This window comes from Leptosomus discolor, chromosome 4 (assembly GCF_034619465.1).
Source record: "Leptosomus discolor isolate bLepDis1 chromosome 4, bLepDis1.hap2, whole genome shotgun sequence".
Classification (NCBI taxonomy): Eukaryota; Metazoa; Chordata; class Aves; order Leptosomiformes; family Leptosomidae; genus Leptosomus; species Leptosomus discolor.
Window position 1 is genome coordinate 45,279,283 of NC_141394.1, and position 17,020 is coordinate 45,296,302.

At 39.3% G+C, this 17,020-nt stretch overlaps 1 protein-coding gene across 4 annotated transcripts in view; it reads right to left on the bottom strand.

Annotated features, from left to right (window-relative positions):
* TRIM2 (tripartite motif containing 2) overlaps positions 1-16,011 on the bottom strand; it is a 35,507-nt gene extending 19,496 nt beyond the window's left edge. For 2 of the 4 annotated variants that reach the window (XM_086463654.1, XM_009962068.2), the window contains exons 1-5: positions 15,830-16,011; positions 13,460-13,697; positions 6,973-7,124; positions 6,113-6,293; positions 2,375-3,098 (exon numbers count right to left, since the gene is read on the bottom strand). In XM_086463654.1, the coding sequence (XP_086319780.1) occupies positions 2,375-3,098; positions 6,113-6,293; positions 6,973-7,124; positions 13,460-13,697; positions 15,830-15,963 (1,429 nt within the window). In that variant the 5' untranslated portion in view covers positions 15,964-16,011. The remainder of the gene's footprint in view (positions 1-2,374; positions 3,099-6,112; positions 6,294-6,972; positions 7,125-13,459; positions 13,698-15,829) is intronic. The other 2 variants (XM_086463655.1, XM_086463656.1) reach the window with 2 other exon arrangements.
* Between the last annotated feature and the right edge of the window lie 1,009 nt (positions 16,012-17,020).

Here is a 17,020-nt window from a genome sequence, read left to right on the forward strand (position 1 = left end):
GTATATCCCAAATGTGGACACTCCTGAGAGGTTTCATCAAGCAAAAGCTCTGAGACATGCATAGCTCTTGTTCTAATTATTTTATCTTCTTTTTGAGGGGAGTAGACTGGTGAAGAAGGGGAGGAGGCAGAACACCAAAATAAATCACATGGTCATGATTGCATCACAACAGAAAGAAAGGGCACTGCACTTTCTGGAAAACATTTAAGACTTCTAGAGTTTATGGTGTGTTGGAGAGAATAGCTAGAAAAAAAATAAAATCCAACAAACACCACCACCACCACCAAAACCCAAACCAGAGACATACCACTATTCGGTAGTCAGGCTAGAAACTGCTCAATAGAAGCAAGGGATACAGAAGCAGAAGTTATAAGCTGAAATCACTTTAATCCATACCAAAAGCTTTGGAATAACATTAAAAGGTTTTAAGTAATTTTAGGACATCTCTTTTTTTTTTTTTTTTTTTTTTTAACAAAAAAAGTCTTTAGCTCTACGATTTCCACACTGCGACAAACTAATGCTTGATATATGTCAACAAGAGGGCTCAGCATTCAGTGAAGGTGTCTGCCGCAATGGGTGACAGAGTTCCCCTGTTACTCATACACAGAGTGTACCTGTGCAGGCTTTCCTATCCTGCTCCTACTTGCTACAGACATACAGATTCTTTCTGCCTGAATCTGTCCATCCAGCCCCTTCTCTGTAGCATACAACATGGCACAACTGTTCCAGAAGGGATTAGAGAGATGTCTTCTTTCTAGACAGGGTTCAGACATTATTCATAACTGTTTTGTTTAAGCCTGTCTCAAGACAGGGCCCGCAAAAGAGCTAGGCTACATTTATACATACCCTGAAAATGGATTTGGGAAGAGCCACGGGTACCTTTTCATTCCAGCAGGAGCCTGAAGCTGATCACTCTACCCTGTGCAAGCGCTCCTCTCCCCATGGGATTGCTAACAGGGACTCTGCCAGTGGTGACTACTGCAATAGCTTTTGCAAGAAGAACACCCTCCTGCTAGAGGAAGGGCTACTAATTTAACAAAGGTCACCTACCAGCTTTGGATGATAAAGCATGGTTACTGCTGAGCAAGGCTGGCTCGACTTCAGTATAAATTGTTCTACCTCATAAAATTTAGCTTTAGCAACAGTAAAGCTATGTATCATTGCCCCTGTAAAAAAATGCTTTGAGTTTTGTTATATTTATGGGGTCATTTATCTTACTAGGTAATGCACTGGACATCTGGGAAAGGCCAGTCATTTTATGAGTGGCTTCATCAAAGCTTACATTGTACATTCAGCAAAGCATGCTTGCTGAATACATTTTCTGATATAAAACAATTATGTTATTGCATATACTCTTTATTAAAGCAAGGAATCTGTTAGAAATACTGACAGATGAGAAATCAGACAGACAGGGTTAACCAGCTGACAAATGGTGCCCAGATGAATTTTCAATAAAGTTACTAAAAAACCCTCCAGGATTAACCACCATCCATTCTCTGCTACAAAAGCAAAAGCCACCCTGCTGACTGGTTGTCAAACTTGGTAACACCTACTGCTGAATTCCTGACTTGTACATATTAAGAATTAACTTGTACATGTTAAGAATTAACTTGCTTTTTTCTTTAGTTGTGCAAAGTGAAAAGTATTTTCTAGCTATATAAGCAGGCATTGTATAAATACAATATCCCATGGTACAGACTTTAAAAATGATTAATTATTATTATATAGCTTAAAACCAGAGTACATCAAAAGACCTGAAAGAAAATCACAGTAAGTGACACCAAAATGTTACATTTTTACCAAGCATTAGAAATCCACAGATTTAGAAGTAACATTACACTATATAAAGAACAAAACATATTTAGATATTGGGGGAAAAAGCAAATAAAGGAAATAGTAATTTTGTCCAATGCTGACGTAATGAAATAAATATGACCACAGGATTTAGCATATATAGCTCCAGATTAATTAGATTAATCTTCAAGGCAATAGCTTTAGAGCAGTCCTCCTACTTCCTTTCTTGCCCTGCAACTTTCTAAAGAAGTAATTTAATCTAACCTGAAGCATCGATCTTACTATATTTGCATTTTATGATGCCCAATAGAGTAACAGAAGAGGTGGTAAAATATTTCATCCCAAATCAGATGTATGCATTTCTCAACCCAAATTCCAATTACATATTTGCTGCAAACAGAATTTCTGAAGTATGTGCTTTTAAAATTTACATATGAACAGAAGTCAAGAGGTCTAAAGGTATTATCAGGTTGCTTTACTTACAGCTTTAACCTTAAAATAATTTAACTTCTAGATTTTTTCATCCAGTTTCCCTGAACTATTTTAAAGTATGTCAATAGGTAGCAGACAAGTCACTCACCTACTCTGAAGATCAAATCATCTTCAATGGGATTCTCTTTTCTTTTGCCGGTGCTATACATGCTTGCAGGTCTTTTCACAGCTTTCTGCTTCACATGACCACTGCCAGGAGATTTAACACGCCTCTTAACCCCTTCAGTAGTAGGGGACACATCTGCTGATCTGACCACTTTAAGTTTGAATGGGCTGCCCTTGATATGTTGATCATAAAGTCTCAGTGACAAAGTGAAGTCCCCTTCTTTCTGAACAGTATACAAAAATTCATAAGTGCCATTTTTATTGTCAAGTATTTCTCCATCTGCTACACTCCCATCAGGCGTGCTCAGTTCAGCAGTGAGGTAAGCATTCCCAGATTTACAGAGCTCCCCATCTTTGTCCTTAGTTGTGATGGTAACGGACATGGGCTGTCCAATCACTGTCTGCCTCAATCCCTCACCTGTGGCAACTGTTTCAGAGGCAACAGCATTGGTGGTTAAAATAGTTCCCAGATTGTGAATGGACTTCTTCAGGCCTTCTGTCTCCACTATGAAGTCTAACTGATCGTTTTCACGGGGCTGCAACGGGAAGTCCCGCTCTGCCAGTTCATTCAGCTTGTCGCCCATTTGCTTCTTCACCAGCAGAACTTCAGTTTCAGTGCCATGGTTGAGGGCTTGGGCCGTGAAGTTGCTGCAACTTTTAATGCTTTCTTGTCCTTCAAGTAAGGTATCCAGCTGTGTCTGGAGGACCTGTGTGCATTACGCAACACCAGAGTAGCAGCATGTTACAGGAACCATCCTAGCAAGATGTAGCATGCTTTATATCTAAAGGCCTTTGTAGAAACCCAATTTATAGTGCTTTATTTTAAAGTTTATTTTTAAAGTGTCATAGAAAAAGTATCACACTGATCCCCTACATGTTCTTGGAATGTCACGCTGCAACACAAAAAATGTACCCTGTTTTGGAGTACAGATCCACTGTCACACTACATTGAATTATTGCCCCATCTGTCTCTCTTGTCTTTTTTTAAAAAAAACCCCACAAAAACTCAAAAAAAAACCCCAAACCCCAAAAAACCTCCAAATGTAGATGGTTGAAACTTGCTCTATCTAACTCTCAGTCAATTAAATAGTTACTGGGATTAAGCTGTGTGCACAGAGATATTTGGGAATCATCATGCCCATTAATAAGGGAGGCTGCAAGAAACTTGTTGAAACTATTTCTTCAGGCCAAGTAGGGAAAACCTTGGGTTACTCCTCTATGGAGACGGACAAGGAGGCACTCTCAAGAACTGTACATCCATGCTAAGGAAAAGTGTGATTCCCGATCTAACAAGTGAAGAAGGCAAAGTCTCCCCAGCAGCAGGTAAATTGATTCCCCAGTTTCAGCAGGTAGGAAAGCAAAACGTAAAGGATGGGTTGTGGCTATTGGGAAGAGTTGGGTTGAGTAGCCTGAAATTTTGGTGGGCAGTAGCAGTAGCTACTCTGTATTTAAGACTGAGAAAGAAGTTTTATAATAGCCTCAGTTCTGGCCCTCAGTCTAAAATCCTTAAAACAGTATTGACCTCAAAATTGTTAGGTGTGAGCTAGGGACAAAGCTAACTTTTTTTTTTTTAAAAAAAAAAAACAGTTTTGCAATTAATTAGAAAAAGGATCCCTGAATTTTAACAACCTAGCAGAGAAATTTATGACAGTCAGGAAAGCCCAAACATTCCAGCTACCCCCCACACTCTCCACTGACAAAATCTCCAAACCAAAGTATCCAGTCACACATGTGGTATGTTTTTCCTACAGAGAACTAGGGCACAGACATTACTGTGGATCAGAGAAATTATTTGGTTTACCATCACTGTAAAGTAAATATTTTTGAAACATTTCAATAGATTTTAAAGTAAGCTTACAGACTGGGTGTATTTATTGCTATGAGATACTCTTCCCTTGCTGAGACACACCACATAATGCCACTGCATTCTAAGGGCATTTTTCTTCTGAATTTTACAAAGCTATCTGCTTTTCACCCACTGGAGAAAATCCAGGCTGATGAGTTACTGACACAGGAAAGTGATAACACCACAAAAACTTTTGCAAGCAGAACAGGAAAAACAAATTTCAAGACTACACTGAAATTTCAAGTTAGCTGTTTTTCTAGGCATCTATAAACCTCTCAGGATTCAATTCAAGGCATTTCTAATCCACCTTGTCTTTATTCAAGGACATAAGTAGTTAAACAGATAGTATAGCTAACAAAGTCCCAGGATGACAAAAACTCATGTTTGGGATAACAAACCACAAACTGAGGAGGAAGACAATTTGCAGCTACATTTTAAAACCCTTATTTTCTCAATATAGATTTCTTTCATTACAAAGATGGAAAAAATTAAATCCTACCATAACTAATACGTAAAATGTGTTTAAAGTATTTTACATGAGAAACCTTTCAGTCCATTGGACAACTGAAACTGAATCGCCAACGTTCTTTTACTAAAGTGTAGCACTTTCATTTTTTTCATTTTTGCAAGTACATGATCGGAATGATGGAATATCTGGGTTTGCATTATTTTGCAGAACTGCTATTCACTGAAAAGTAAAATCCAACTCAAACCACTCTTTTTTTATACAAACAGGGGAGATGCCTCTTTTACTGCTTATGTGCAGCTTTGTAAAACTTTGGTTCTCTAATGCCCAAAATATTTTTTAAACTACTTTACATCCCTTTAAACAACAATAAGATAATTTAACATCATATTCCATCTTGTGTGAACTTTGTACACACCCTGAGTACATTTGCTTGCTTAGAACATAAGTTTTTGTGGCATCTTGGATATGTTTAGGTTAACTTGGGACCTAAGTCAAATTTTTTTTATGCCAAAAGCTCCTTAGCCCCTGCTTAGCTCTGGAGGTTACTAAATTCTGTGCCCCAAAGGTTTTGGGTTTCCTGTGTTCCTGAAAGTACACACCTTGTGCACATCTTAGAAATCCTCCATTTTCACAGGCCCAGTAGTTCAATACTTTCCTAATGGTCAAGCCTGTTCCAGATCCAGGAATGCAGCATTCCTCTGCTTCAGATACATGGAGATGCTCAAGCTGCTCAGTAATCACAGAGAATGCCCAAAGATGCCACTATTATCAGGCACTCTTGAACCTCCAGTTGTTGATGCTACTTTCTTTTAACGGCTACTTTGAGGGAAGAGATCTTTCTTTTATATAAAACAGAGAACCGATGCCCAGGAAGACAAGGACTATATTCTTTCACTTCAGCTCTGGAATCTATTGCTCTCTACATTTCTCTGAGAAAGTAAGATGTCTCTCCAATCTTTTCCAACCAGTGTCATGTATGTTACCAGGCATTTGAAAGGAAAACAGTGCTTTAAAGCAAAACAGTAAACCTTGTTCAGTTCTTCAGAAGAAATTGTTTGGCCTGTATCTTCATGGTGGGATTCATAGGCTTGAAGCCCAAGGATTTCAGACTTTCCTTATTGTCATCTGCATATCAGCATGTTGGCTTTAAGCAGATGCCTGCTTAGTGTGTTAGCCATTTTAGATCCTCACACACCATGCACAAAGGACTACCTGCCCATACAAGGTCTGTATTCCATTTATAAGGCTGGGCACTCACAAGCAAAGCTCTGCGGCACTTGATTTCAGGAAAATAAAGTTCTCCTCTGGATCTCAGGCACAAGTTGTCAAACTGGCATCCTTCAGCATTTGTAAAAACTGTCTGATTAAATTAATAGCTTTTCATTGAAACAAAACATGCATCTTACTTTGTGTTTAAGGCCATAATTCACTTCCAGTTCCATAAGCAGCACGCTCTTTCTCACATTTAAAGTCTTCTGGAGTTCATCAAAAGTGGAATGAATGTCATCTACAATGCTAGCCTTTTGGTTGGTTAACTGGTGTATGATTTCAGATATAAAATGAAGGGCTGAGTCGATCTCTGGAAGCCTGAGGGAAGGATTAAATTACAAAGACTGCTGTTTCAAAAGTCGTTATACATTGGCCCTTGCTCTGATATCTTTTGATTAAACAATGTCATCAGCAGGCTGTCTTTAAACTTGGTCATTTCCCAGAAGTAAGTTCATTTCTTTTATAACCACATAGTGGTTTTGGTCAGATAAAATAAGCTAAGCCAGGGCCCTCCCTCGTGAAAATCCATTAGACTTTAAGCATTTCCAACAACAAGGCCTTGGATCCTCTGTCCTTTATGCAAATGTGTCTACTTGTGAAGATATAACTAGATCTACCCCTCTTTTCCTTTTTTACTTTTAGCTTTTCTGCCACCATAGTGTTTGTACTAGTCTTTTAAGCATCCAGTACTATTTATTTATCATGAAATTCACGACTGGCTAGTACTTTTCTCCTTAACATTTTATGCCCTTTCTTTGGAGGACACTTGCACTTCTAATGGCCTCTGTTTTGTGAAAGCCAGATGGGAACCTTTTGCTCTTTTCTCTAAGCCCTCAGTTCAATGCACTTAATGTTTTTTTTCCATTATGCTAGCCTCACTATCCCTGTTTTCTAGGTAAAGGTCCATGGTACCAGCACAGTAAAACACCTACCCCAGGTAACACAGAAAGCCAGTGGTAGAACTGAAAATGGAAAATAATCACTGGAGTCTCCATACCTTTTGTTGACAGCATCCAGCTGGACTTGGAGGGAAGCCTTGTGTTGCTCCACCACATCCTTGAGCGGTACCGTGGGATGTTCTGCGTGTTCTCCCTCTGTACACTCCCGGCACATGGCTGTCTCACAGGACTGGCAGTAAAACTCCATCACCTGGAAAAAGTGCATAGCTCTAAATTCAAACATGGCAGCAGTTACATCACTCAAAGCACATCTTACTGGGTCTTGAACTCATGTTATTATCCAGGCTCTGAGATGAAGTTTCTCCTGTCTTAGACATCAATAATTTACTGCCTAAAAGATGGCTGTTATTCTTAAATATTTCATATAAAAATTTTATTCTATCAGAAAGTGTCAGAACAGCCTGGGAAAAAGAATGCTGGACTTCAAAGCTGACCCTAACATCATCTTTATACTGCACTATGATAAGTTTTGGTGTCTCTCTCAACTACTCTGTGAAACAACTCAAAAAACCAGGGCATTCAAGTCCCCTCACTAACTTGATCCTTAGTCTCCAAAAGGGTCTGCCAAAGAAGTGTAAACTTAGGCTGGTTTTCATAACAGGGCCACCCATGGAATATGAACTCAACAGAGCTCACCAAACAGCATGTTTATTTGCTAGAGAAAAGCACCCTAAATGAACCTACGTGGTGTAGGGAAAAATCTCCATATCCCATTACTAATCCCTTAAAACCATCAAAACCTCATATCTGAGATTATAATAAGAGTGCTGATCTACACTTGAAAGAGGAGGAGATTGTTTCAACCTGTTATGTACCCAGTAATATGCTGTCTGAAGATACAAAAAGATCTTTACAGGTAATAAATACCCCAAATTCTGAATATATTCATGATAGTAAAGAAACAGAAAAGCGCTGTACCTAAAATCACATGTTAATCAAAATAAAGCATACGTATGAAAATTTGGCATGAGACATTTTTTACGGCTAGGAAGTCCTTGAGTACAAAGCATTTTAGGCTTATTAAAAGTATATAAGGAAGCTTGTAGTATATGCTTCAAAGCAAGACATTGGCAGCTCTCTTGCATCCAGAACACAGCATCAGAATCTTGAATAACTTGGCTGATGCTTCTGGCACTCAGACCTCTCTCACAAAGATGGTTGTGCTGGAGATGTTGGTTGACAACAAGATAGTTGTGTAGCACCGGCTGTTTTCAGGTGAGCGGAGGGACCTGTAACAGCACCATGCAAAGTAGATGGCTGCTCCAAGAAGTCTCAAAAATTAGGAGGGGGCGGTAAGAACCGTGATTTGCATGTGGCTATTAGCATTAATAGGGATTTTCCTCTGATAAGCTCCTTTCCGTCTTATTCCCATTCTTCCCTCTTATCTCAATTCACAAGATGTGGGATTCACACGCAACGAGGGTTCAGTCATTTGTTGGCCACTTGCGTAAGCCACTTTAGATAAAATTTAAAAGCTGCTTCAAATAAACTGTGTAAGATCAAATATATCAGCAAGGAAAAAAATAAAGTACACCTTCTCCACAATGACAATCCCCATCGACCTACTCCAGTCACAGTGAATTTAGCAGTTTCACACTAGTAGATCCTCTAAGGCCTGACAGTTACTTTGGTAGGCACTAAATGTGATGCAGTCTTACAGTATGTAGAAAAAATTAGTTAAACAGAGTCTAGGATTTAAATTCTTTTCAAAGGCTTCAAAAATTTTCAACCAGAAGCAGCCAAAAGGAACAATATTTTATTAGGAAACTTGTAAGTCTCTTATATGGTCAAAAAAATTTTATTTCTTTTGAACGAGTGTCAAAAGTTCACCTTTCTGCCTCTTCATAATTTAAAGCTTAGGTTCCAGATCTTTTAACAAGCCCTTTACTTATTCATTATTTTTATCTTTGGACATAGTTATTAGAATAATTTAGTATTTCTGTTTCCTATTGAACACCTCGTAATAAACATCACTATATTTGCAGCAACATATATAAGAAAGAAAGCATCTCACTGGCATATTAAAGTTTAGCCTAATCAACCGTATTCCTCTTTATTCACGCATCAGAGAATCACATAAGCTAGAATGGTAATAGCAAGCAGACCACAAAGACTTAATGTGTATGCCTGCATAGAAACAGTCTTCTTTGCCTCAGTCAAATTAAAAATATCTTGAGGGAAGCAGCTTGCATTTCCCATTAAAATCTTTGGATTGTGCCATAGCTGAAGGAGAAAGAAAACCTAATACTAATACAATTTAGGCTTCAAGTGCCTAGATAAGCTGATTTCCTAAGATTTTGTCTAGCATTTCTTAATCAGGTAAGATTAATTTCTAAATACAGGCAGACATGTATTACTGGCTTTTCTTCTCTCCACTCCATGCCCAACACGGGCACTACATTCTGTGGCATTCCCAGGAAGCTCTTCACGATAACAGGTTTGCTTTACAAATCGTCTCAGAAAAAAACGTTTTCCTGAACCCCTCCTTTCCAAATTGAAGAGAGCTCTTAGGCAGGATATACTATGGCATCCAACACTGGCTCCACTTATATTTCCACTGAAGTCAATGAGAACATTCCCATCAGCTGTAATGAAATGTGAATTCATACCTACTGGTTCTGAAATCCCATCCACTGACTCCCATCTTAAACCAGGCCAGCGTATTTCAGCACAGTGATCTAATTAGAGACACATGCATACCTTCACTACTGTAATTTAATGGAAATTACAGAAACTTTTTAATTTGCATCATCAAGGATGCAGGTACTTCTGAATTAGATTTCACAAAGCCAAAACACACTAATTCCAGCCCTTCAGTGTTCAGGTCTCAAGAAAAAGACTCTCACCAATCACAAGCCCCCCTTCTCTAAAATCATATTTGAATAATGACATTATTCATCCTCTGCTTTCTATTTGCCTGAATTAAAACAGAAGTCCAGAGAAAAAGGATGAGTCTGCTCTTTGCCAGCCCTCTTCCTCATCTCACACACATGCCTAATTCCTCTGTCCCAGGGCTAGTGTGTTCCTGAGCTTTGTATGTTTTGGCTTTTAGAAGAATCATAGAACGATTTGGGTTGAGGGCACTTCCCAGTTATCTGGTAAAATTCAGAAAGTGGGGTTTTGTTCTCCTTAGTCAATAGTTTTTGCCTTATCAATGCAGCAAACTTGAAAGCTTTCAAGAATTTTTTAAAAAGTTTTGTAAGACTGTCATGACTTAAACATCATGCTTACAGACAAGTGAACTACCCAAATCCCTTGTATTACTTTCCAGCCCAGTCAGATACGATTGTAACAATCATACTATTGCTTCCTAACTGTATTAAATGTTCCTCGGGAGGCAGAACAAAATTTCACCAGCAGTGAGCTCAGTTTATTACTTCTAATGTTCATTAAGAGTCTAACTTTGACATTCTGAATTTTTATTTAGCGTCAATGACAGACTGAATATTGCAGAGTACAGAAAAAAATAGGTTACATTCGATGGGATACATGAGTGAATGACATGGTGGGAAGTCAGAGGTGAGAAGAAAAAAAAAGGTTTAAAAGGTATGTTTTGAAGTCACTTCATCAGAATGTCATGGATAGGTGCTTTTTTATTTTTCTAAGAAGCATACAGGCAGTAAGCAACACCTGCACAAGTTCAGGAAATGTTTTTCTAGACAAGATCTTACACCTGTCAAGTTGCCAAACTATTCTGTGATCTTTTAAGAAAAAGCTAGGCAGAGATAAGGCATGCTCTATTGTTACAAGCATTTAATTTAATATTGGGTATGCTCTCTTGTTACACTCTATAGGCAGAAAATACACTGCACCTGTAAAAGCACAGATCCTAGACTCTGGGCTGGCTTTCACTTCAAATTCAAATAAAATCCAAGCATGGACTTTTCAGGATGGGTGACTGCAAAGAGGCTACTCCACTCATTATATATTATGAAGTAACAGACCTAGAATCTCACAGCCTTCCCTGTCCTGGCTGTTGTACCTGCCCCTAAATGATCGTAGATCAATGTTTCCAAGCCAGGATGCTTATATCCAACAAGAGCTGCAGGTGTTTAGCAGCTGAGAATAAAGATAATCTTATCTTAATGTGTACGTAGAAGATAAGAATCTTCTGTTCAGTTCAGAAGTTCCATAACACATGTGCCCTATTAACCCAATTTAACAGGAACATATATTTGTGCTCTGTATTGGGTGAATATGAGGAAGCATTTGTTTGTAGTTCAAGCACAGGAAACCACCTCTCGTGGTACTACAAGCTAAGTTTCATTTTTCATAAGAACACACACAACAAAGATGCCACAACAAAGGATGAGAAGATGTGCATAGAAGGAATAGGATACACACGCACGTATGGAAAATATGAGTGGTGGGAATAAGAGACCAACTGGAAGGGAAAGTATGGCCTGAGGAAGCCTAAGTTACAAGCAGATAGGCAAGCCAATGAGAAAGTATCTGCACATCAGTTTCTATCTGATTTTAATGAGAGAGGTTTAAATCCAGCATGGCTGAAAAGACTGAAAAACCTTGTTTAAACAGAAACTTAATTCCAAGCTAATACACAGAAAATCTGGTAATATTTAAATGAAATATACTTGATGCAAATTTTTCCCTTGATAGTAAAAATACAATGGGTCTGACCCTACCCCAAACAATATATACAAATTAATGGAGAGCGGATTCAATGCAGAATGACTGCTGGTTCTGCTCCAGCTACTCCCTCAATCCTGTCTTACTCCCTCAAGCCCCCAGCAAAGCTGCTAGCAGCCAGGCACTTGCCACACAGTGCCCTCATGCTGTGTACCCAGGAAGCCAGCAAAAGCCCATTTCCTCAGTCAGGCCTAAGGTGTCCAGCTCCTTGCCCTGTGCGCCCTGCCCTTCAGCCAGACCCACCTGGCCAGCCTCAAGCAGCTCTCCTCAAAGCTCAGCTCAGCTCCTCCCATCACAAGGATTAATGTGTGCACTTTAGCTTTTAATTTCCTAGCTCCACAAAGCTTCAAATTGGAGTCATCCTCAGCCTGTCCCCAACCCTTCCAGATACTTACTGAAGCAAGAAGATATTCCCACCACGCACTACTCAGCATCCTAAAAGGCATGCTTTGTTTCAAGGCAAGCCAAGTAAGTTTGGTTTAGAGGACTTACAAATTTCCTACTCCTTTCCCTAGAAAGGAGTTCTCAGAGAGGTATAAGGTGACATATTTTTAATTAGTTTTCTAAGCACACCCAAAGAATCATCAGCTGATAATGTAAAATGCAAAATAAGTATCATCTTAATTTTGACTTTTTTTCTGCATTTCGCAACCAAATGGCTCCTATCACAACTGCTATGTCAGAAAAGAACTATGATTCATTTTAAGGAGAGCCAATAAAATGCAAATAAAACCTAGGAATGTATTAATCAGTAACCACTACACACACATAGGTATAGTACACATCAAAAAAGCTACACCAGTTATTCATTAATCAGAGTGTACAGCAAATCAGTTCTACAAGTCCACCTAATTCCAGCCATCACTAAAGAAGAGGGAACTGTTCCTTTCTAAAAGTAATCACTACCTATCAGCTGAATTATTCTTATACAACTGATATACCTAAACTGAGCATCAAATAAACCAGTCCCCTGAAAGTTGTCTTAAAATAGTGGCACATATTTCTTGGCTTGCATAGAAGCGCAGCATTCAGTTTACAACACAGCATTGCTCAGCTTTGCAACGTGGTCTACTTACATGTTTGCATAAATCTGGCTATGAAACAGCAGCTCGTATGCCTACCATGAAGCCACACAGGTTAACACTGAAAATTGTGAAGCAAGCAGAGTTAGAGCTGTTCTTATAATAATCTGGGAATACTTACTCAGTTGGGGGTTCTTGCCAGTGAATACACTGATACGATCTGAGGGTATATGTGGGGGGATGCTGGGAAAAAAAAAGTAGGTGGAGGAAAAAAACAAAAGCAGCCTCCAAGGACTGATACGTGAGATGCACAAACCACTGCAGATAAACAGAAGCTCTCTGTTTCTAGCCTGTGCTGACCCAAAGCATCCTGAGCTAGGACACCCTTTTATTTGGCTTGATGTTAAGATGCTCACATGGCTTTTGGTACTGCCTCAGTGTGCAGGTTGGTTAAGCTTATAAGGTCCCTGCCACATACTGCATAAACAAGCACAGGGCTTCCCATGGCAATAGTTGATTCTACAAGCAAGAGAGCTACAGAAACCCATGCCAAAGAGGCAAAGTCACAAGGTTTAGCACTTGCAGGACAACAATTTTGACCAAATGTGCTAAAAGACAGTGTCATCCAAGATGATTGGTAAGATGAAATAATATCTTGACTACTTTAAGATGCTCCACTAAGAGCATTTGAGTTTATTTTAAGAATCACTTGTCTTTTCTTAACATATTATAAAATCAAAGAACTAGTGTGATTCCAATTCCCTCACTATCTTTTTAGAGCAAAATATCCATGACAAACCAGACCAGTCAGTACATATCAGTACCTGCACACATCACAGGAGTTCACCTCACTTACATTTCCATCATGATTGGGGCAGGAAAGCGGTTTGCCCGCAGCAACAGCGGTGACAGTCTCCAAGATGGAGGACTCTTCAATGCTGTTGTCTGGTGTTCGCTGCAGGACATCCATCAGGTTGGTGATAAAGAAGTTGTTCTGGAGTGCAGAAACCCCTTTCTCTGGCAGAATGGAGGTCTGGCGGCACACGGGGCAAGAAAGGGTTAAGCTATGGGCTGGAATGTAATTCTGTAAGCACCTATGGGGAAGGGAGGTGGAAGGGGAGAAAGAGAGAGGCAAAATATCACCAAAGAGGAAAAAAACTCTCTTCAGTTTAAGAACTGGTTTGAAATAGTGCTACCCCTACTTATAAAAGGAAAGGTACATCACCAGACTTCAGAAATGGTTATGGGGATTTTTTTTCCCTTTAAATCTTTTTTCCTCTGCCATATGAAAAAAAGGTTCAATAAGCTGACATCATTGTAAGAGTTACGTGCCTGCCTTTGAGATATTTGTGCAGAGTGGATCCATGCTTCCCGACATCTACTGCATCCTGCTCATAGGATAGTAAAAGTAATAAACTATCAGATGAAGTTTGACAGACACAAAGTTATTGCATCAAGTATTTGAGCCTGTGCCTTTAACTGACTAACCGGTAGTTGACCCTTGTCTTTTCAATAGAACCTCCTTTATTAACTTATATTTGTGGGGTTAGTGTTTCAGAGCTAAAACCTGGTCCCAATGAAACCAATGGAAATTTTTCCATTTATTTCAATTAGGAAAGTTATTTGTCAGTTAGCCAGAATCAACAGAGCTCTCTTTACTACATAGAGAAGCATGTCCTAGGTTATCATAGTTTATGTTAAGGGAAGCTTTGGAGGAGATTGTTTTCACTTTGTGTGTGTGTGTGGGGGGTGGTGTTGGGGTTTTTTTAGAAAAACTAAATTTCACAGAATATAAAGCTGACAAAAGTTCTGTGATCAACAATATGCAGCTGACTGGTATAGGTGACAGTGTCCAACTTTTGGCCTCGAAAACCAATTTAACAGCTGCTGGGCATGCAACATCGAACTGCAATTGACAATTCAGCATAGTCCCGTAAGCACAGGAAGCTTTGCAGAATGCAATTCTTAAGGAGTCTAAAATAGGAGTGGTGCTACACCATATTCTTCATGAGATGCCAACCAAGAAAGTGTGACCTCGCACAGCTACACAGCTCTTATCTGCTTCCGAGGGCTTTGCTTGCACCACTGTTCATCCTACCTCGGCAGCTCTCCTCCTGACCCCCCAATAAGGGCTCTGTGAAAGGAGAGCTTAGGCTTTGTACATCAGCAGTACACTGGAAGAGTTCTTCCAGCCTCTCTCCATAACCAGATCAGCATAAGAGGCTTACAGTGAAAACCAGAAGCTGACCTTAGGATTTACACATGAACTGAAGTCAAGAAACTTAAGACACGGTGGTGAAAATCTTGACTTCACTGACTTCAGTGACAGCTTCACTGCTGAATTCAGCAAAGTTGGGGTTTCCTATTCTTCCACAAAAGACAATTTAATCTGATACACTCAGAGATCCACAATTTTTCTTGTACGCTGTGCAAAATTAAATATACACACTGCAATTCTAAGAGGTGGAAATCTTCTGAACTATATGTTCACACAAAATACCGTTTATTGTAATTCTCATGCTATTCAATATATAACTCACAGAGTTCCATCCCATCATCAGATAAACAACCCTAACCAACAATTCTTCAGATAACTTTTCTGCAGATGCTGTATTCCCTCCACCATTTGATAGATAATACAACATTAAAATATCACTAAGTATATTTAATTCATTCAGCTGAATACAGTAGAAGGCAGGTTGCTGTTTTATCACATCTCCTTTCAGAGTTTTTCCATTTCAGTCAACCAAGCTGCAGAATAATGAAGACACTTAATCACTGATTATCAATAATGTACATATCATGTCTCACCCTTAGACATTACAGTATGGGATAATTATTTATCTGCTTAGTAAATCAACAAAGAAAGGTTTTTATTATTTCTAATTATAGAATAATCAGTATAAATTTGAGACCATTAATTTGAGGTCCAAATTCTGACTGCCATCACCTTTCACACTGTTGTTACTGTATTCATTAGTTTAATTTGACATACTTCTTATTTATTCTTGCATCAAGGGAATGTATTCCAAATATTCACTGCTGTCTCTTCTTTCTGCCTCCACAAATAACTGTTTTTCTACATCCCTGCCTCTCCAGCCTTCCCAGACTTTACTGTACCTTAACAGGACCTTTACAAGTAAAGAGAAAAGTCTCTCTCCACTAAAGGTTGCGGAGTTCTGTGCTTGTTTGAAGACCTAGTTACAAGCATGAGGAAAGGTCTTACCTCTCACAGAAAGTGTGCAGGCAGGGAAGTACTTTGGGGTTCTTGTAACGATCCAGGCATATGCTGCAAATCAGAAACTGCTTGTCAATCTGACGGACCACAGGACTTGGGATGTTGGAGCCTTCACTGGCCATCCTAGACCACTGACATATGGGTCCTGTTCCCTTCTACCCTGCACACTGCTAGAGTGGGGAGGAGAAAAATTAAAAAAAAAAAAAAAAAAGAAGGAAAAATGGCTTATAAACTCCATGAAATAACAAATCAGCAACTAATTCGCTCATGTTTCACCCTTATGAGGAATTAAAATTTCCATATAAAACCAAAACAGTCAAGAATTAAATTTCTAAAATGGTTCATTAGTGATGAGAGCCGGGGAAACAGTCAGCCAAGTCTACAACACCACACATAACACCTCTGTCTGAGCAGACATCCTGGAAAGGCATGTTGCTTCTGGACTGAAAGAGTTACAGGGCTGTCTGGTTTTAAAGAAATCACATGATAAAAATGTTCTTGCGCCAGTAGGTTCAGCCAGTGCTAACAAACATAGGATTTCTCACATATAGAGTACCGCTGTCAAAATGCTTAACTGGAACTGCATCAGCCAGTCAAATGGCTGTGTCACAAAATTTGAAAATTGTTCACCTAACATTATTTTTCCTGTCTCAGTGCTGGTATTGCCAAAGATATGGTAGGTTTGGACTCCAGGAAGACCCCAAGAAGGAATCTCCAGAACCACCCAGCCCCTGAGAAGGGAGTGCTCCAATTCTGCATCAGCAACAGCTGGGGAGGGTAGGTGGAATGAAAAGCCTCACGATACACTGAGCAAAGAAGAGGCAACTGATAGCTGCTGAGAATCAGCAAAGGCAGGGTGAAGGATACATGAAGCATATCCAAATAATAAATGCAAGAAAAACGGCACTCTAGGCAGAAAGAGTAGTAAGAAATACGTTTCTAGGACTGAAGACTCTTCGTAACCCTAGCATAAAACCCATGAATTAAAAGGGTAAGAAAAAAAAATCTACCGACTGACAGAATTAAAATTGCAAGTTAAAGGAACTTCAGCAGGCTTGGAACTCTTCCTGTCCTAGAACCAGGCACAGGGAGAGAAAAACTTAAGTTTCTTTTCAGCTAGAGGTACAGATTATAGCCAACAGAATTCAGATATGCAAAGACAAGACAGAGGAGGAAAAT